The 20257-nt window shown below is 55.3% G+C and overlaps 5 protein-coding genes across 5 annotated transcripts; 1 reads left to right on the plus strand and 4 right to left on the minus strand.

Annotated features, from left to right (window-relative positions):
- Nucleotides 1–8: 8 nt before the first annotated feature.
- Nucleotides 9–3539, minus strand: J7T54_000662 (uncharacterized protein; the record flags this gene model as incomplete). The annotated part of the gene is made up of 2 exons (XM_051504505.1): nucleotides 9–585; nucleotides 646–3539. 2 exons carry the CDS (start codon nucleotides 3537–3539, stop codon nucleotides 9–11), a joined length of 3471 nt encoding a protein of 1156 aa, XP_051364016.1.
- Nucleotides 3540–4126: 587 nt separating this feature from the next.
- On the minus strand, nucleotides 4127–6194 carry J7T54_000663 (uncharacterized protein; the record flags this gene model as incomplete). Its single annotated transcript, XM_051504506.1, has 4 exons — nucleotides 4127–4712; nucleotides 4779–4933; nucleotides 4991–5425; nucleotides 5490–6194. 4 exons carry the CDS (start codon nucleotides 6192–6194, stop codon nucleotides 4127–4129), a joined length of 1881 nt encoding a protein of 626 aa, XP_051364017.1.
- A 3887-nt stretch (nucleotides 6195–10081) lies between these two features.
- Nucleotides 10082–12448, minus strand: J7T54_000664 (Beta-1; the record flags this gene model as incomplete). Its single annotated transcript, XM_051504509.1, has 1 exon — nucleotides 10082–12448. One exon carries the CDS (start codon nucleotides 12446–12448, stop codon nucleotides 10082–10084), a length of 2367 nt encoding a protein of 788 aa, XP_051364018.1.
- Nucleotides 12449–14119: 1671 nt separating this feature from the next.
- On the plus strand, nucleotides 14120–14920 carry J7T54_000665 (palmitoyltransferase; the record flags this gene model as incomplete). Its single annotated transcript, XM_051504510.1, has 1 exon — nucleotides 14120–14920. The coding sequence occupies one exon, from the start codon at nucleotides 14120–14122 to the stop codon at nucleotides 14918–14920; it is 801 nt and encodes a 266-aa protein (XP_051364019.1).
- Nucleotides 14921–15115: 195 nt separating this feature from the next.
- Nucleotides 15116–18925, minus strand: J7T54_000666 (myosin I; the record flags this gene model as incomplete). Its single annotated transcript, XM_051504511.1, has 3 exons — nucleotides 15116–15435; nucleotides 15487–18850; nucleotides 18923–18925. 3 exons carry the CDS (start codon nucleotides 18923–18925, stop codon nucleotides 15116–15118), a joined length of 3687 nt encoding a protein of 1228 aa, XP_051364020.1.
- Nucleotides 18926–20257: the final 1332 nt, after the last annotated feature.

Here is a 20257-nt window from a genome sequence, read left to right on the forward strand (position 1 = left end):
CGGCATCTCTACTTCCAAGCCTTGGCCAATGGGCTCCCTATTTTGGGAGCGTACTGCATGCTCCTGCGCCTCGCCGCCATGAGCCGCTGCATCGCGTGCTCGTCCAGCATGTTCTTCAGAGGACTGCTGCCAGTGAGATCCCGCAATGGCCTCGTCTTGGGAGGGCACGTTCTCATCAACAATGCTTCGTGGTCCATTGGCGATCCACATGACGCGTCGTCGTCGCTCTCCGTTATCGAGTCGTCTGCCGCCAGCGCAGCAGCGGCCCTCGCCACAGCGTCAGGCGCAGGTGTCTTCGGCACAGGCGTCAAGATGAACTTCGACCATTCAATGTCGTCCTGCTCTCCCTCCAATCCCTGGTCAGAGGGTGTGTGCATCCACTGCGTGCTCTCCCGTCGCTTCGAGGGCGACGGCGTGCGAGGACTCGTGCCCTTCGATGTCGAACCATTGTCAACGAGCGTGCCGTTCATGTTCGCTAAGGCCCTAGGCTCCATGCTTCTTCTCCGACGCGCGCCACCTCGTGGGACGAGCCCCGTGTCGGCAAGATAGCTGCGCTCGTCGAGCCAGGTGTTGTCTCTCTCGCAGCTACGCATGAAATGTTAGCAACCGACACTACGTTCCAGGACACAGACCAGGCAAACTTACTCGAGAACCCAGCTCACGCCGACGCATTGAACGAGACCTTTGGTCCTGCGCACCTTCTCCAGCGTCCGCTTCCCACCGTCTTTGAAGACAACGTGTGTGATCCCAATCTTGTGTGACGTGCATTCGTTGTTCGACGAACCATCCGGATTCCAGTCCCAGTGCTTGCGGCAGCGGGCGCCCATCTGCGTGAGAAGCTCCACGAAGATGCCACTAGCATCGGCGCCCTCACTAGTGTGTACATCCACAAATACCACAGCACCTTTGAGCAGATGGGGATCAGTGCCGGCACGGGCCACTGTGGGTGTGAAGAACTCGGGAGCCATGATCCCCCTGACGGGGGTCGCGGGGCCGAGACTCGTCCGCTTCTTGCTCGGTGTCAGGTTAGAATCGGCATCCACTTCTGGCATGCTCGACCTTTGTGCGGTCACACGAGGTGCAGTGAAGCTGCGCTTCTGGAGAATGCTGGGCGTGGACTCCTCCGACGCCTTGAGAGGCACTTTGGTCGTCGTGTGGAAGAAGGTGTGCTTCTCCGGGCGAACGGGCGTGACGGGTGCCGCTGAAGCTGCCGCCATGGCAGGGTCCACAGGGACTTCGTTCTCGTCCCCATATTCCTGGCTCGCGTCGGACAGCGTGTCATCCTGTCCCCCGACTTCCATCTCAAAGCCCTGCTTCATCCTCGGTGAGCTGGCACCCACCATGCTCTCTGCCTCTTTCGCTAGCTCCAGGTCTTCCGGCTCAGTGGCGACGTCATTGAATGGCTCGTCAAGATCCATCAGCTCGCCCTCAGGTCCGGGCTCAGACTGAGGCTGCTGGGGCACGGTCGCCCCAAAATCTGGACGGACAGTCATCTCATCCTCAAAGAAATGCGCTGATGCTGGGGTAGGTCCTGCTGCGGGGGAATTGACGGCCTGCTCTTCTGGCGCTTGGGTGCTCTGCCGGCTGGCAGTCTTCTTGGTGGGACTCGCCGCCGCCGACCACTGCCCACACTGCTCGGCAAGACTCGTTAAGCCTATCGTTGAGCGCCGAGAGTGACCAGCCTGTGCCAGTTTGGCAGTCGGTGTGTCGCCAGTCTCTCGCGCAGGCGACATCAGCTCACTGTCGGACTCTGCGTCGAAATCCTCATTTGTTGGCAGAGCGCGGGAGTCGAGTTGGAACATGGCATCTCCGTCATGTCCAGTTTGCGGGGCGGCCACCTCGGGCTTCTCAGAATCCTCAGGCTGTGACACTTCTGCCGCAGCCTCAGACTTGGTTGGCTCTTCCACTCTAGCGCCGGCGTCCTGTTCCTCGTCTACGGGCTCTGTCGCGGGATCTGGATGGGTATCGCCAGCCTCTTCATCTTCGACAGTGTCGAGCTCTTCTTGAAGCAGCGGTACATCTTCAATCAGGTCATCAGTCTGAACCTGCTGAGCCTCATCTTCTTCCTCTGCCAGCGAGGGATCGGGGTCAGCCTCCCGTGGCATGACCGCCGAGAGGCGCCCGGGGAATTTCACCTTCTCGATAGGGGCGGTGAAAGTCTCCTCATCTCTCTCCCCATCCTGGTCACTCTCATCCGATGGCTCGTATTCCTCGAGAAGAAGTTTCTCCGATGGGCGGCGCGAACCGACTGGCCCGGGTGTCGAAGCCAGTGGCTTCATCGCAGGTGATCCGCGCTGCAGCAGGTCATCCTTCCTGGAAGCACTTTCCATCACTGGCTTGAGTCCCGAAATACCCCGCTTGGCCGGTGTTTGCAGCATTGAGGATTTGTATGCCGCAGAAGGAGTGCTGCTGGACTTGGTCGGCGACGAGTAGTTGGTGTTCTTGACGGGCGATAGTGGTCTCTTTGCGGCCGACAGGAGTAATGAACCCTTGGTCGGGGAGGTAGGTCCAACTGTGCCGTGACTTTGTTGGGCCGATTTTATCGCGGAGCCAGGGAAGGGTACAGCGCCGATTTTGCGGGCTGGAGACTTCATTGTTTCCTTTTGGGCCGAAGGGGGGATTCGCCTGGCTGGAGAGGTAAGAGTGGTTGTAACCAAGTTTGGTGGGTTCAGAATGGCTGCGTTGACTGTGATCGTGGCGTCCTCGTCGAGGCCCTCGGAGGGAGGCTCCTTTGCCTGCGCCATGACACTGGTCGGTGGCTTGACGGGACTCTTTCTCATAGGCGGTATTGGCGTACGCTCGAACCCTGCGAGCTCGTCCTCGGACTCTTCGTCTCGTGAAACAGGCATCTGTGTCACCTTTCTAGGGCTCAGTGGCTTCTTCCGGATATCCGAGGCGGTGGGTGCTGGGGTGGCTTCTTTACGCGTCGCGCGTGCAGCTGTCGCGCCCCCGCGTCGCGCAGGTTTGCCTCGGAGGCCAGTTGCTGCAGGCTCCTTCCGTTTGACGGGTTCAACGTTCTCCTTGTCAGGTTCCTCGAACTTGACCGTCTTTTTAATTCCTGGCTTGGTTGTTGCTGTGGGAGCCGCCGTCCCGCGGGCACGCGTCACCTTCTTCGGTGGCTCGGGTGCAGCTGTCTCGGCGTTGGCTGGTTGTGTAGACTTCTTGGGGCGGCCTCGTGTTGGTTTTGCAGCCTCGGCCGCCTCAGCTTTGGCCGCGTCTGTCGCCTGCTTCTTTGCTGGCCGTCCTCGAGTTGGCTTTGCAACGGAAGCCGTGCTGGCTGCCTGAGTGTCGTCCCTCTTCTTGGGTCGTCCACGCGTCGCTTTTCGCGGGGCTGGTATCCGGTCGTGAACAGGGTCCTCCTCGTCCTCCGAGTCGTCAGCTCTTGTTTTGCGCTTAGCAGCCGTGGTCTTCGTGCAAGTGGAGGCGGTGGGTGTCGATTTGGTTCTGGCTTGGGCCGCAGCGGTCACGATCTTAGTCGTCCGAGGACCTGTGGTTTTGGCAGCTCTTGCACGCGTTATTCGTCTGGGTGGTGAATCCATGGTGTTGTAACGTGACAGTCCGTATGCTGCGAGAAGGTTGACGCGATGAAAAGGCGAAATTCACTTAAGAAATCACAAAAACGCCAGAAGAAACCAGACACAGTCTGAACATGACGATTGCGACGCGGTTAGTATGTCTTTGTTTGACGTGTTAGTGTGTGGAGGAATGATCGTGGATCAGGGTCCGGGTGGGTTTGTGATGAGAGAAGGGAAGGAAGCGTGTTTTGGCGGTTGCTGGGCAACAGTGTGTTGACCCCACAATGGGCAGATCGACCGTGGCCACCGACGTCTTTCGTCAAAGGTCTCACCGCCTCATCAGTCCAATTGTTTCCATGGTTGTAGAATCCTTGATGATCAACTTTCGAGCTCGTCAATCACAGCAACATGACAAGTTCTTCTTTGTGGGTATTTATTTTATGCCCAATGGCACCTGAGTCCATCTCCAGTTGCTATACAAGATCTCTCCAACGCGTTGAGCAGCCGAGAAGCTCACGTCTCGCCTGGCACATGCAATATTCAATTCGCTTGCTATAAAAGAGCCACCCATGCATCCGCGCAATGAAGAGAGATGTCGCCACTGCGTGGGGTCATCTGTGAGATCTGTAGGGTCCTTCCACCTTGACGTCCCGAACGCTGTCTGGCATCAGTCGTAGCCACTCGTTCCAGGCATCCAAGTCCACATTATCGTCGGCGAGGCGAACCGACATGTGCAGCAGCGGACAATCGTCGTGTACAGTGCTTCGTGACACGGTGCTCTGTTCTGTAGGTATCAGGTAGATCGAGGGCAGGCGTGGATTTCCGGAAGCCATGATGTGCAGCGGGGCGGGAAACCGAGTCACAACCTCGTGCTCTGGCACGCGATCCCGCACCATCCGACTGTAGCTGGAGAAGAGGATCGAGTGCGCCTCTGCTGCTGTTAGCGGGCTCTCCTTGCCCGCCCTCGCTCGGAGCAACTCTGTCAGAGCGACGGTGAACGCGGTCGTGTCCAGGGCCTCGTGGTGGTCCTCTGACATTGCAGCCGCAATGAGCTCCAGCACGCCCGTTCTGCGATCTAATTTGGACGAGGGGAAGTACGCAGCGTCCATCACCACCAAAGTATCCGCTGACGCAACTTCGAGAATTTGCTGCAATCCATTCCATCGCACTGTTGTGGCGGTCGCAAGGTCCTTCGAGCTATGTGCCAGTCAGCGTCCAACATCTTGCATTGGCGCAGCTCCAGCAAAAACAGTCGCTACTCACCTTGACAAGACCGTCTCTCCCTCGAGATAGGTATGGCCTGCGTAGTAGACAATCTTCAGCACATCCCGCTGGTCGGTTTGCTCACAGAACTCATTCAATGCTCGTGAGAGCCATCTCCACGCGCTTCTCGAGCCATCGCTTGACGAGGGGATCGGCTTCACTTTCACAGAGTAACGATAAGTGTGTTCAAGGACTTGCGCCAAATTTCTCACAGCGCCTCCGACAGCGGCTGCGTTGTCATCATCCTGCCAATGCAACAGCAGCGCGTGGACTGAAGTATACCGGCTCCGGCTCGCTGTGGAGAGCATCCGGGCCGCGTGCGACTGGAGCTCGTTCTTGAGGTTCTCGATCCGTGGAAGTGACAGTGACTTTTCCAGGCGCGGCCCTGAGGGGAGGGGCGTCCTGTTGCGGGCATCGCTGAGAGGAGAACGACCCATGCTGGTGCTGGCGTGATGGGGCGTATCAATGTCCATCTCCTGGGGTTCGTGTGCTAACATGGCCGGGACCGCACCCTCATGGGCCTGCAATGGGCTCTGTGGCCTCTCGCCAGACGTCGATGGCGCGATATCCTGGACGTTAGGGCTACTGGACCGGTTGAATCTTCGGTAGAGATCCTCCCACGTCAGATTGTAGTGGGCCGGTTGACACTTTCGAGGGAGCAAATAAGCACGTTACTAGACAGGCAGTGATGGCAAGATACTGATTACTCACGGCAACGCGTCGTCGTCGACAGTCTTTGCAAGCGCCGAGCTTTCGGATTAGGGCGGCCTTTTCGCGGCTCTGTTGGGAAAGTGGTCCGGTACGTCTCCTGCTGGTTCGCCGGTTGTTAGAGACGTCGGAGCCATCCTTGAGGGAGAAGATAGATTGGTGCAAGGTAGGAGAGGTGTCGGCACTGTACGATGTGTTGTTGGTCTCTGCGGAACCAATTGTGGCGCTGGTGGCCTGAGTAGATGCGGAGGAGCTCGTGGTCTGCCTCGGGGGCGGCGGCGACGTAGCCTGTACGTAGTAAGGTGCTGGTGGCGTGTGGACGCTGGCGGGCCCTGCGTGGACTGTGGTCGGAGCGGGCGTCACATGTCTAGCGGGTGATAGCTCGCCGGGACGCGGGAGAATCGTGGGCGGTTCAGCATGGCGTTGGTGTGGCGGCTGCTGGTGATGTTGCTTCTCATGATGCTGCTGCTGGTGATGCGTGGCGAGGGCTGCTAGCGACTGCGCCGATGTTGCGACAACGGACGGTAGTGGGGAGAACGTAGCAGTCACAGGAGGCAGGGTCGAAGTTGCTGCCTGTGCCGTGGCTGGATCCGGCGACGAGGCCGAAGGTGGCCCAGCAGCTGGCGTCCGCGCAGGTGAAGTTGTGGCAACCAGAGACGGGGACTTAGATACTGGCGGAGTATCTTCCAAGCTAGGAGCGGCGCTCATGGCCGTGCTGGAGGACCCTGAACTTGCCAGAGCACTCGATTCACCTCGAGCTCCCGCGATGCGCTGCCTGGCGTCGATATAATTGGGCCTGACGCTGTTCGTCGAGATATTCGTAAACTCTGCACCTCAAAGCCGTCCACCGTGCTCTATCTCATTGTTGGCGTGGCGCATACAGACTAAGGAGCGGGACACCAGCACACTGGTTGATGCAGAGGCTATATGCAACGGGCTTAGCCGAGGTCGATCGTGTTCGAAACAAGCACGCAGTTGTCAAGTGTAGGAAACTTGACGTGCGTCCCCAGTGCTACGTCTGAGCCCCGTGCTGTCGAGATATGGCGTATGAACTGACTGACGATAGAATATAGAGAGAAGAACATAGACCCAGAGTGAGGTGAGACAAGATCAGGTGTGAGGTTGAGCAGCGCGAGGACTGGAGGCTGGAGGGGAGGAACGATGCGGAGGCTTCTCGCCTGGGATGATGTAAAGTCAGCTAAGGCACGCAGGCAAGCGAGTAATAGCAGATAGCAGTCCAGCCGCCGGGGGGTGCAACAACCTTCAAGTCAAGTCAGGTAGCTGTGCTTGACGAAACTAGGGTCGCGTGGATGGGGACCCTGCACATTGCTTGCCCGCGTTGGTGTCTGTGTGGTCGACCGTCGACCGATGCGAGCGCAGCCGGTGACGGAGCCTGCGTGGTAGGCCCGGTTGACAGCGCGATTTCGGGATAATATAAAGGTACCTTACGCTCTGGTGCTGCAAACCCGCAGGCTCCCAATCGCAGTGCAGTTTTTCTCGGCGGGTGAATTTCTCTTCCTACTCTCTCTTCCTTTGATGTTTACGCTCGAGTCACTAGTGGCTTCACCTGAGTCGCTCTCTGCAGGGTTCCGTCTCTTGTCTGCGCAAACTGGGTCCCAATGGCCAAGTGCACTGCGCCAGGATCGTGAGAAACGAGCTCGGGGGTGGTTGTCGATACAATGGTAGGTAATTTATTAGTCCCGGTCGTGTGAGAGAGACTGGGCAGTCTCGCAAGCTGCGTGCATGTACCTCGTGGCCCCACTGAGGGGTGACTTGCGGGCATAACATGTCGCTTCCAATCCATCCCAGGGCAATTGGGGCGAAATAGTTCGCAATGCTCACTGACTATCTTAGGTAGGATAGTGATGACGCGATACCACGAGGAGCCTCATGCATATAACTGAAAGTGCTCAGACAAGCCTACAGAAGAACGCCGTGAGACACGAATGCAAGTGCGTCCAGACGACCACAGCAGAGCGATGATAATGGATGCTGCTGGTCACAGGCTCACAGCATCCGCAGGGTGGGGCATCTCGGTTGACAATTTGACGGCGACAATCCATTGTGCCGACGACCTTGCCGGTGAGCCTGTTAAGCCGACCACGGGACGAATACCGTTGCGGTAATACTCTGACTCTTGACGCTATGGTAGTCAGCCAGCTCCGAGGTCACGGCCAGTGGGGATGCTACACAGAATAAGGAAAGGCTCGCAAAAGCTAACGTAGGGTACCTGGTAGTAATGATCAATTTCATGAGGCAGCTCTACTATAGATCGACCAGCGGCTTAATAAGTTGACACGCACTGACACACATGCAGTAGAGGTGGGGGTTTACGTGTGGGCGCAAAGCGACCGAGTGACCGAGCAAGCAATGATACGTTTGGGACGTTCGAGCCGTTAGCGACGCGCTTCCCATGCGCGTAGTGGGATAAAGAGGCGAGAGTGCCTCGAAGCATGCATTATGTGGTGAGACCTGCGCATGCCAGTCTCACTCGATGGCTGGCTGAACTTCCACGAATTGGCTATCGTCGCATGAGTTCTCGAGGCGAAGATCTCGCGTGTGCTCGTTAGTTGACTTTGTCACATGCCCGCTCGAGGCGCTTCTCATTATTATCTCCGAGTGTTGACAGTGAAATAAAGGTCCGCTACGTGCAGTGAAGACTCGTGTGGCAGCTGTGGCTGTGATCGGGCACAGGGATCAAGGATCGGTGCCTGGTGACATGGCTAGCCAGACCTGTGTCGTCGATATGGCTAAAGTGAGCTTGGCTCGCGTCAGTGTCAGGCATTAGCGAGGGCCTGTATGCACCTATTGCGGACGAGTGCTTCATATGACGGTGAGGCCGAAGTTGTCATGCAGATCACGTCGTAAAATCATTAGATCTCACGAGCCCGCGCAGATTTTGCCACCGACATATAGATCCTATCGTGGCTGGTGAGGTGACGCATCATAACTTCCCCCCTGGTTGGATAAGGCTGAATGGAAATTAGGTAAGCACGTAGCTAGAAAGCTTAGCGCGGTCGTCTTTGGTAAGTATGTCTTGGGGCAAGTGCACTCCGGTGCAACATTGTCTTCACCGAGAGTTCTGCGCTGGCTTGCCCGACCTTCTCCGCGATGAGCCATCCATGGATGGAGACCTTTGTCGAAGCCGCAGCGAGGGATTCGACTTTCTGCACTGCAGGAGGGGAGTGGGGAAATAGCGAGTGGAACGCGGGGTTTGTCCGTCTAAAATTCACGCATCCGTCTTCCGTGATGCTTACCCTAGGTATCATACAACATCACGATACTGACTGCCGTCTATGAGGTTGCTCCCTGAATCAGCCATTCGGAGGGTGTGGAGCAATTAGAATGAGGGAACCGGCTGGAGGCCTGCGGTGTGAGCCCCTGGTTGTACAAAGAATCCCATCCCGCTTCTGATTGAGGCGCATGAGGAAGGTCTGAACAGAGAAGGTTCTGTCAAGGTTACGGTAAAAGCGAAAGACGGACCGACGGGAGAAACCCGTGGGGGGAAGTTGCCTGCTTAGTTGGCAAGCACATGATTGATTAAAACCTACCGGTACCCACTGACTACCCTAACTAGTACTTACAACATGGCAGACCTCCGGGAGGTGCGCAATGCGGAGGACCCAGAAGGATCACGAGATGGATCTAATATTGCTTGCCGGAGATTGTTCGAGTCTTCTGCTGGTGAGCGTCCACACGTCAGCGAGAAAGCCAACAATATCCGAGCCAGCACGAGTGAGGCAGGGGCGGATTTCAGTCTTTCATAAGGCTTCCCAATCAACTTGTTTGTGCCGTCGTGACCGGCTGACTGCAATGTCCATTGGTGGTTCCAGCCGATGCCAAGAGGAGTCCCGAGGCGCGACACGCGCTTCCATCAGTCGTCTCGGCTGTTCTGGCGACCTACTGACCGGCCTTGACCTTGTCACCTTGAGGCTTGAGCGCAGCTGTGCGGGTCCTTCCGTCTGCTGATCACCTTACCGGGGACAGCAACTTTTCGGTGAGTGACCCGCATGTCAAGTATCTCCCTCAACTGAATCACCTGCATTTCTCTCCCCTTTATTAGCACACTCTTGGCTGTCAACCTTTGCAGTCGACAAGGTCTCCCCATCCATCGCTGACATATGTCGACCTCATCGCGCATGGCGCCAACACCGAGTGGCACGTGACAACGACGTCGTTGCGGGCCATGTCGTGTTGCGATCTCTACAGTACCAAGCGTACACAGATGAATCACTGCAACGGTTCGTCAGCTTGCAGCTACGGCATCAGTATCAGAATATCGATGGACACCACACATGGTCGAGACCTCGTTAGAGAAAGGCTGCTCCTGCAGGCTGCAGCCACATCCTGGTACTGCGTCAAAACGGACCTTTGCAGCTTCTCTAGGTGGACGGTTCGCGGCCAGGCTTCTCGATACAGCCCGGCCATGTCGAGACTCTGGCATTGGCATCATTGCTATAATTTCACGCTTCTAGCGCCGTATTTTCCCCCTTCTTTGTAGATACCGCGCCATAAACCCAATCTACAGCGGTGGAACCCAATGAATAACCCCAGCATGTTGTACAACGATCTGTGCGATATTCCCTTTCTGGAACTCAAGATACGCTCCCCTGCGTTGTCCACCCAACGTTATTGTACACGCCTTGGTCGTCCTTTTGATACCCGATGGTATCTCTCTCGTCATCAATGAGCCGTCCCCATTCGAGGAGCAGTCGAAACAGATACACTTCCATGTCCTTATCGGTCAAAGCCTGTTCTACCCACTTGCGTCCCTGTTTGGCGATATATTCGCCATCATCGTCGCGTGCCTTCATCATGGTATCTCTGCCGTTGATACCAACTCGCTTCTCCGTCCCCGTGAAATATAGGTACGTGGAGTGCAGCGCGTGGAAACGTGGATCGACCGGCACGAAATGCAAGTAAGGCTGCAGTCGCTCGGTGTACCACGAACGGAAAATGGTCGACACAAAGGGGACACTGCCCGAGCCAATCGTCCGCATGAGCTGACTTGGCGGTGCACCATCCTCGTCCAGCAGGAGCACGTAGCGATATTCGAGCGGCTCTTGTGTCTCCTCTCTGGCGCCAAATGCAGTCTTTACAACATCGCAGTGCGTGCTGTTGCAGTCGGAGAAGCCTCCAATACCAATGTCAAAGGGCGCCACACTGCCCGCCTGTGCAGCCGATGTTGGCTCATAGCCAAAACTTGTCTGATCTTTGTTCCTGGGTAGCAGCAGGGTAACCTTGTCCCGACTGTTGGGGCTGAGGAAGAGATGAAGGAGCCTATACTTCTGACTACCTCGCAAGGCTTGTGGATTGGTGTCCCGCTGTCCTACCATCCCTTTCCAATACAGCGAATCGTATCTTCGCTTAAAGGTCCATGGCATATCCGGGTCGCCGCCCAGCGTTGCTCGCGGAAGCGGGACCAAGATGTCACTGTAAACATCCACCTTGAATGGGCTAAACAGTGGCACGAGCTTCCGGATGGGTTCTGAGATCGGGCTCGTCATGTAGAGATCATGCAGATTCCGGAGATCGGGCTGGGCACATGTTTGAAGTGACCTGTCCCATTTGGTGAGGAAACCATGCTTCGAGTGCCGACGAATACAGTGTACGCAGAAACGCGATGCGTCCCATTGAGGTTGTGTCCTGCTGCGAGAGCTGGGCGGACAGGCACCCAGAAGCATCTCCCGGTATTCATTCGATGAAATGCCCGGTGTTTCAGCAGTAGCAGGCAATGCTTGTGCTGGTGATCGTAGATCGACGGAGTTTTCTGTGTCATTGACCGCAACGGGCGACCTCTTTGTCATCGGGTCTACCATACCGCCCAATGTCGCGTCGTAGTGACCTGTTGTCTCCTCCCACGGCGGCAGTACTCGAGGGGCGCTGCCAAGATTGATGGGAAGAACCATGTCGGGCAAGTTCTTTGCAAACTTGTTTATCATGGCTGTGAGTTGCTGCAAATCGGCGTCGCTGGCCTCCGCCCCTGAGTCGCTGTGGCTGGCCAGACCATCCTTGAGGCGGATGGCTCCAATGCCGGGCCCCTGAATTATAGCTTCGGCTCGATCCCTAAGAACGGAAGGCGGGTAGTTCCAGAAGGGTTGAAGGTCTGCGTCAATCTGATCAAAAGAATCGATAACAATCGATCCGTGGGCGTATTCATACCACTTGTCAAAGTTGGGAGGCGCCACCTTGCCTCCATGGAGCTCCTCATAATTTTTGGCACCCACCTTCACGGTGTCGCTAGAGGTAGCTTTAGTGACCCATCTATCGTGCTCAATGTTGGCCTTGTAGATCAGATCGCTGATTGGATGCCTTGGGTATGAAGGCGTGCCCTTCATACCTTGGCGCATGGTGATAGCAATGCCCAGCATTACTAGCAGGAAAGCAAGCGGACTGCGCGGCATCCAAACGACGCTCTTCACCTCCTGAAAGCGCAAAAAGAATCCGAAGCTCAATAAAGTGCACCATCCCGGAATAAGGATTGCGTAGCGCTGCGTGTGCACCCAGTCACCAAATGTTGCCGCACTTGTCCAGAAGTTCAATGTGCCGACCAGCACAGTAACGGTGCTGGATGGCAGCAGCGGTGATGTCTCGCAGATCCAAGCTGCCGCAAAAATGGCAAGAAGAGCGAAAGCAATACTGTCGACCAATATATCGAAACTGTAGACGGAGCCGATGGCCAGACTGAAGTGGGAGGTGACTTCAAAGGCAGCGCTACCGGCCCCGACAAGCCCCGTTGATACGGAAGACGCGATTAGAACTACGCCGAGGGTTGACAGGCGTAGTTTGATGGTCCTCGTCCATGCCATGACCCTCCAAAGGAGAACGATGATCATGGCATCGAGGATCAGGGAGATCAGCTGTAGCGCCAGTGTCCACGAATGGCTGTCCAACGGCTCGAAGCAGATATAGGTTGATCGGGTGACTTGGCCAGCTGAGTAGAACGCCCCGAGAGCAATCATCAGAACACTTGCCCCAGAATAAACCATGATCATCCGGGGCCCAGTAAACCAATCGGAAATATCATCAAAGGTGCTTCTCCATGGGTCATCAGGGTCAGCGGGAGCCGGAATAGCGTAGTGGCGACGCATGACAAACACTTCATAGGAAAACAGGAGTAAGCAGAGAAATGTCTGAGTAAGGGTTAGTCTGGATCCTCGGGACAAGGGAATTTGGGTCATGATACCTCGACGCCAGGGGTCGCACATTGCTGAACATAAGTGACCCGATGCAACAGCTCCAAGCGAAAGACAATGCATGCCACAAGGACGGGAAGAGAGTAGCGGCGAGGTCTACTTGGTGTCAAAGTAGGCGAGACCTTGTCTGGCGGATGCTGGAGCAAACCGCCATCATCAGCGAAGTGCTTCGCGACTGTGAAGCGTCCAGACCCCCCAGGCAGCCTGTGCGCGAAGGAGCTTGCAGCCCAACATATGGACCCTGAAAGCAACAAGATCAAGACAGAGGACAGTCGTGGATGGCCTGCAGGCGATCGTCAGCGTTGATCGGGCCCCAACAGGCAAGATGTACGGACCTGATAATGAATGCCGTTCTAATGAATGTGAAACGAAGCAGAATGCCAGCAGCGTCCTACATGATCATCAGCGTTTAAGTCGCAAGGTGCGTATTGCAATCCAAGGAGAACACTAACCCCACTGCTGCAACATGGACGACCTCAGTATGAGCCATTGATGGCACTGAGCTAGAAGCCGAGGGTATCAATATGCCTGGTAGGTTTCTGCCAAGAACCCAAAATGCCTGCCAGCTTTAGTCCATCGTGTTGTTCTAAGCAAGTGAGCAGCCCCGTCTATTGAGCTAGAAAAAGCCAATGGCGCGACTTGGGACATGCAAATATGAGCCAACGTTAAAAAGGCTCCTTAAAGTTAACCCATCGCAAGACGCGACGTGGATGTGGAAGATGCTAGGCCAGGGGAAATTCGAGATTGAGCGTTACGTCAGCGAATGCGGCGCTGTTTGGCCCCCTGAAGGACCCCTAAATGCTGAGGCACATACCCTGTAACGCTAAGGTAGTACCTGGAAGGTAGATAAGGTACTCCGTACTAAGGTACCTTTCGGATGATGATTTCTTTCCCTGGAGTTGAGCAAGCTCCAAACAGGCGCGTCCTGCATCACAACACCAACTTACCATGGTGGGCTTCAACGATGCCCCTCTCATACAGAGCATCGCTGTCCCAGGTGTCTGTTTGTTGATAGCCTTTTTGGGATATTTTTCTCAATTTGTATTCCGATACTCCACGACGCTGGAACCCGGCCCTCCCACGACACAGGAAACTGTTTCTTTCAATATCCTCCTCACGACCCTCTATTACACATATTACAAAGCTGTGACGGTCGATCCCGGGCGATATGTCTTCCAAGATGCGGTCATTGAAGTCAACGAAAAGAAGCGCTGGTGCAAAAAATGCGAAGCTCCCAAACCACCGAGAGCCCACCACTGCCGGCACTGTGAGAGATGCGTGCCCAAGATGGACCATCACTGCCCCTGGACAAGGAACTGCGTGTCAATGACAACATTTCCGCATTTCCTGCGCTTTCTTGTCTACACCAATCTGGCGTTGTGGATGCTGGGACGCCTGTTGTGGCAGAGATTCTACTCGTTGTGGGAAAATCGTCATATGCCGGCGTACTTGGGTCCAAGCCCCTCCGCGTTAGTAGCACTGGCGATCATCTCGCTCGTCCACTTTGTTGTTACGGTTGCGTTGGGCATCATGCTGTTCACAACGTTGAAGAGCTTGGTATTTAATCAGACCATGATCGAGGGCTGGGAGCAGGATCGCCACGAGACCATTGCTGAGCGAGGAGGCCGGGATTGGTGGGACGTCACCGGCCCGGATGGCGAGGAGTACCGTTTCGAAAAGATCGAGTTTCCCTATGACATAGGCTTCTTCAACAATATGAACCAGGCCATGGGCACCAGTAACGTATTATGGTGGTTCTCCCCCTTTGCCAGCAACCCTGCGGTGGGAAAGAATGAGCGAGGGGCGGGATGGGAGTGGAAAGAGAATGGTTTCAATCGCCAGACAGGCATGTGGCCGCCCCCGGACCCCGAGAAAATCAGACGAGCTACTCGTCAGTGGCCGGCCGGCAGGCGAGACTTTGCCGCCGAGCTGAGGGAGGTCGGTCAGAGTGCGGAAGCCAGAAAGGAGGCTTTCCGGGAACGACAGGAGGCCGACAGGCGGCGGAAGAAGGCGATTGTTGCGGAGTTGGAAGAGGACGAGGTAGATGATGACAGCGGGGATGGTCTAGACGATGTGCCCTATGCTGCCGATGGAGCTTCCGGTTGGACGAACTCGGACGGCGAGCGCTTACGAGATTACGGTGTAGACGAAGACGCCGAGGAAGGGCTGGATGACGATGTACCCCTCGGAGAATTGCTTAGGCGGCGTAAAGCACACCACCAGACCGACGAGCAATGATATTGATAGTAACGAGATTGCATTCAAAAATTGCCATCAACCCACGCGCTTAATGTCTATGACTTGTCGGAACGTGAGTCGACCGCGGGCACAGCTGACCAAGCAACTTGCACACGGCAGCACAATAGTACGTTTGCATATCAAAAAAAAACCCTATCGAACACGCTAAAAGCTGTATTTGAATATACACAACATCTACCAATCATCATCGTCGTTGTTCTGCTGTCTCTGCATCGCGTTCTTTCTGGCAAGTAGGGCATCAGCCAGACTCCCTCCCAGGCTCGGCTGAGGCGTAGAGCTTCGGCTGTTGTCGGAGCTGGCATTGCTGGCTCCATTCAAACTCATGCCCGAGTCGCGCTGCTGAAGATCGGCGGGCTTTCGAGCCGCAGCCGGACGCTTGGCTGGGGGAGCTGGGGGAGCTGGTTTCGACTTGGCCGGCGCTACTGGAGCAAGCTCCTCGACATAGGCAGCGGGGACCCATGCTTGTCCAGCTGTCGTCTTGCCGAGCCACCATCCTGAAGTATAAAATTAGTAAACATTCGTCTTGCATACGGGCACGCACGTACCATTGCTTTCCTTCTGGACGATCTCAATGGTGTCGCCCTTGCTGATGGACAGCTCGTTCTCTCTTTGGCCCGCGAAATCGTACAGGACCTTGGCCATGATCTTGGGCGGGGCGGCCGGAGCCGCTGGCGGTGGAGGAGGCGGCGCCCTTGTGGCCGCGCTGGCGCTGCTGCCCTGGTTGCGTGTATGATTGGGGAGTGAAGCAGTATTGTTGACCTGGTTTGCAGCCGGTGTAGGGACGGGGCGCGGCACCAGAGTTGGGACGGGAGCCGATGCTGGCGTGCTAGAGGCTTGGCTGACAGCGGTGGGTGGCTGTGGCACTGTCCTCGCACCAGCACCGGCACCAGGCCTGGGCTTGGCAGTTCTGTTGCCCGTGAGTCTGGACGGCCTTCCGTTCGGACCTCCAGGCCTGATGAGCTTCCCGCGGGTGATGGGTTTCGGGGGCACAGGCTTGCCCTTGGGTGTCGGCTTCGAAGCTGACTGAGGTGACTCGCCCGCTCGTGTGTGAACGGCACCACTCTTGTAGTAATCAGCCTGCTGCTGCGAGTCCTTAAGCACTTTGACTTGCTGCATCTTTCCGGGCTTTTTCGCATATTCGATCATGTCGGATATCTTTAGGTTGCACCCCCCGGGCATGACGCGCTGCATCTGCGTGAAAAGTTCCGTCTTGAACACACAGTTCATGAGGGGGTCGGCTTCTTGCTGAGATCCGATCCCTAGCGAGAACCAGTCGTCCTGCGCCGTGGAGGCCCCGACATATTTAATGGCGCCAAGAGGCACACTCTTCTCAATTGAGATGGATGGCTGGCCATTCACCAGAGCTTGTACGACAATGTAGAACTTGCTGTTGGTGACAACAATGATGCGAGGGCTGGGCTTGCTGGACCGACCGAACTTGGCCTCGAGAAGCTCCGCACGGCAAGAAAAGACAACCCGCTCGTTGTGTCCGATGCCCGCAGCATTGCGAATCTGCGCACCAAACCCGCTGGAGGCGTTGACACCTAGATAGTCGCCAAGGAACCTCCTTGACCCGAGCAAACTCATGCGACGCCGTTCCTTGCGCCCTTGCAGAACACCATGGCCCTGGTCCCTCAACTGGAGAAACTCGGCGCCCGTGCGTTTCTTGCGCCAGAAACGCTGTATCCTGGTAGCAGATTCCGCGCGATAGGCGAGGTATGCCCTCCACATCCTTTGGATCCTGGTGGCCATGTTGTGCCAGTAACGGTCACGCATGTGTTCGAGGGCGAACAGTGTCTCTGGGCTTTTGACGAATGCCTTTGTGACACCCATCTGCCACTCCTCTTTAGGTATGCTCGTGTCTTTGAGGATCTGTTTCACCGCGGCCTCAGTTGTGCCGTCCCAGGTATACTCTCCCGCGTACGACGTCGCAGGGGACAAGAGGAAAAATCGATCGACAAATTTGTCAAAGTCCTGGCGGTATGCAAAGCCCGCACGTCGGATACGTACGTTTTCCTGAAGACCGAGATACTTTATTTGATGAAGGACGTTGGGACTGTTGTACTCGGTTGGCGACTTGTTCTCGTTGGGCTTGATTGTGCGGATGTAGGATGGCTGGCACTTCATCAAGGTCTCCACCAGAGCATTGGCGGACGTACGAATACGGTCGCCTGCTGAGGGCGGCTGCTTACGATTGTCTTGGTCTACCTGATGAGGGAACAATTCGTGAACAAAGTCATTGCCACTGTTCTGGAATAGTTGCAGAAGACCCTTGAGCAGCTGGTCCTTGTTCTTGTCGGTAATTCCGTCAACCGTGTAAGCCACGTCGCCCGCATAATGCTTGACAATGAAATTGCTCTGGCGAGGCGTGAGATGGGGGTTCGACATGCCATTGATGCTTTGCATGAATGTGCGGTCACATGCAGCGGGATCAGCGTGGGCGGTCTTGGTCGCGTCCTTCAGCGCCGAGAAGATGCCTGGCGGTCGAATTTGCTCAATCAGGTCACACACGATTTTGTTGTCGAAATACTTGATCGGAGTCCACTGAATCTGTTCCCGAGCATATTCTTCCTGCTCCGTTTTGAGGGTGAGCTGAATGAAGATTTGCTGCAACTTCTCGTTGACGTAATTGATACACAGCTGCTCGAAGTTGTTCTTTTCAAAAATCTCGAAGCCATAGATATCCAGGATACCAATGCTGTTGGAAGTCGCTTGCCTCGCCTTGAGTGACTTGTTGATTCGGCCCACGATCCAGTCGAACAAGTTGCTGTAGATTGCCTTGGCGAGCGCATCTCTCGTCGCGCCCGCTTGAGCCGGGTTTGTCGGCGATTCGATGACCTCGCCATTGCGAGGTGTCAAGATGCGGATGGTAATAGCGTGGATCAGCTGGTCTGCTGTGCACTCGAGAAGATAGGCGGCAAAGTCCACCACGGACCTATCCACAACCTCGGCATACCCATCCTTGTCTTCACGGAACTGGATGTTTCCAATCCACAAAATCGAAGCTAACATGCGGAAGATGTTATCTTGTTCTGGCTGCGACAACCCAATGATCTTCATGGCGTTCAAGGTGTCTTGAAATTCGGCTAGATCGTCGATACCGTCGACATTGAAACACTTTGACCGGCTGGTGTACACATATGTCTCGGGTTTTTGCACGCCGAACAGCTGTTGATATTGCGAAGATGCACCCTTGGTGAACTGGTAGAAAATGTGGAAATTTCGCTCGTTGCTGATTTGCCCGACGACTCGCGTCTTTTCGAGGAGATAGTTGGTGATGTCGGCTCCGACAGGCTGGCCCTGTCCGTTGAAGTGGATTTGCAAATACTTGCCAAATCGCGACGAGTTGTTGTTCCTCAGCGTTTTGGCGTTTCCAAAGGATTCAAGCAAAGGATTAGTGGCCAGCACCATGTCCTTGATCTCTTTAATATCCCCTGATTCTCCGCCAGAAACGTTCGCAATGTATTGCATGATGCGCTTGGCAGCCTCTGTCTTTCCCGCGCCGGATTCGCCAGAAATGATGACACATTGGTTGTCTTGATACGCTTTCATGTTGTAGTACGCCGATTCTGCAATTGCGAAAACGTGTGGCGGCATCTCCAACCGGTTCTTGCCCTTGTAGCTTTCCAACACTTGGTCGGTGTAGATGCCCAAGTCCCGGAACGGGTTGACTGAAACGAGCACATGGCCAATGTATGTATAAATCTCCCGGGCTTCGAATCGCTTCTTCAGGTTGTCGTTGATCGCTTCGTTGGAGACCTTACTGAGAAGTGTCAAGTCAGACACGCCGACCTCCTTTTTCTTGGTCGTCTCGAATGTGGCCTTCTTAGGCTTTGCGCTCCCAGAGGCTCCTACTTCCCCGGCTGGACCACCGCCAGCCGCCTTGTTCTTCGGACGTCGTGAGATACCCTGTGCATTGCGAAGTCATTAGATATCGACCCAAGACCGAGATGTCGCATGGAGGGGTATTTGGCGCCTTACCATGGTGGGCGAGAAGGGAGAATGCGACAACTAGTACACCTGTCCCGAGCAAGTAACTACCGGAAGTATAAGTCGCTTCGAACTCGACAAGCGAATGACGACAGCTGACAAGGGAATCAAGCGCACCGAAGAACAAACAATGGCGCTGATCGCAGGAAGATGGTGGTAGCGAATGTTGACTTGCGGAAGCCTGGGTGAGTTGATGTGATGCCTGACGGGGTATGTACTGGCGACCCCGATGTTTTCCCGGTCAGCGATTCGGGCTTCGTCACTATCACAGCTGCACCGCCCCAACAAGTACACGAATCGTACGCGAGTGCGTGGCGGCTGTCTACTACCCGAATCTTGTCACCTTCTCATGTGTCGCGAAGACCATTCGCAGCAGCACCTAATTACCACAACCATTGCGAGCTTCGTGTGAAGGTAGCCTAGCGTCTACTTCGATGCTTAACATTGTCATTACCCACCAAAGCTCCAATTTCTACGCGAGCTTGGGGGAGCCCGCAATCTCCATGCTTCGGGCCTCTCGTTGCGTCATTGTGCATCGGTATAGACTTCATTTGAGCCCATGCTCGTCCAAATTCATCATTCAAGCGCACACAGAGGTATAAGCCCGCAGAGAACCACAAAAGTATAATTGTGTTACTGCGCGGCACCGAAACATGATGGATGAGCTGCTTTGCGAAAACGTACTCTGGAGGTGATTTGCGACACCGGAAAGGCCAAGCGCAGGTGGTAACTTCTCCATGGTGCTACGTACTATAGGCTGGGGCTTAAGCAGAGATATCGTGCGTGGCAGCGTTCGTGCAATATTTCAGGCGCGTAAGAAGTTTTCCACTGGGTCCGCTCATATGAGGCTGAGGAAAGAGCTGTTTTATATATGCCAGGCCCTAAGGCAATATCACCGGATCTGCCGTAGTTAAGGAGGATTGGGGCCAGGAAGGATGTTCATAACTTGCCCTCTCCCCCTATGGTAAGGCAAGTACTTACCTTAGCTACACGTCGAAGCTGTTGAACATTGGTCTGTCACTCTGCTGCTGAAGATTTACCATCTCGAATTAAGAAAAGCGGGCGCGAATTCATTCTACCATCTAGCGATACTATCTCGATGCTATGTCGAACGCCTTGAAGTCAGATAACCATATCTCTTGTGTCTATAGTGCGAAGGCAAAATTCATGCCAAACAGGCCCATGTTTCCCGCTCCATGTAACCCCGAATATAAGCGCCGGCAGGGTGATGCTCAGCTATACGACTTGCCACGTTGTTTCGGTGAAGGTGCCTCTTTAGTCAAGACATTGACTTTGTGATTATGGACATGAGGTTCAGTATTCGGC

This window comes from Emericellopsis cladophorae (assembly GCF_022114955.1).
Source record: "Emericellopsis cladophorae strain MUM 19.33 chromosome Unknown NODE_9_length_645218_cov_115_098568, whole genome shotgun sequence".
NCBI classification, from domain to species: Eukaryota; Fungi; Ascomycota; class Sordariomycetes; order Hypocreales; family Bionectriaceae; genus Emericellopsis; species Emericellopsis cladophorae.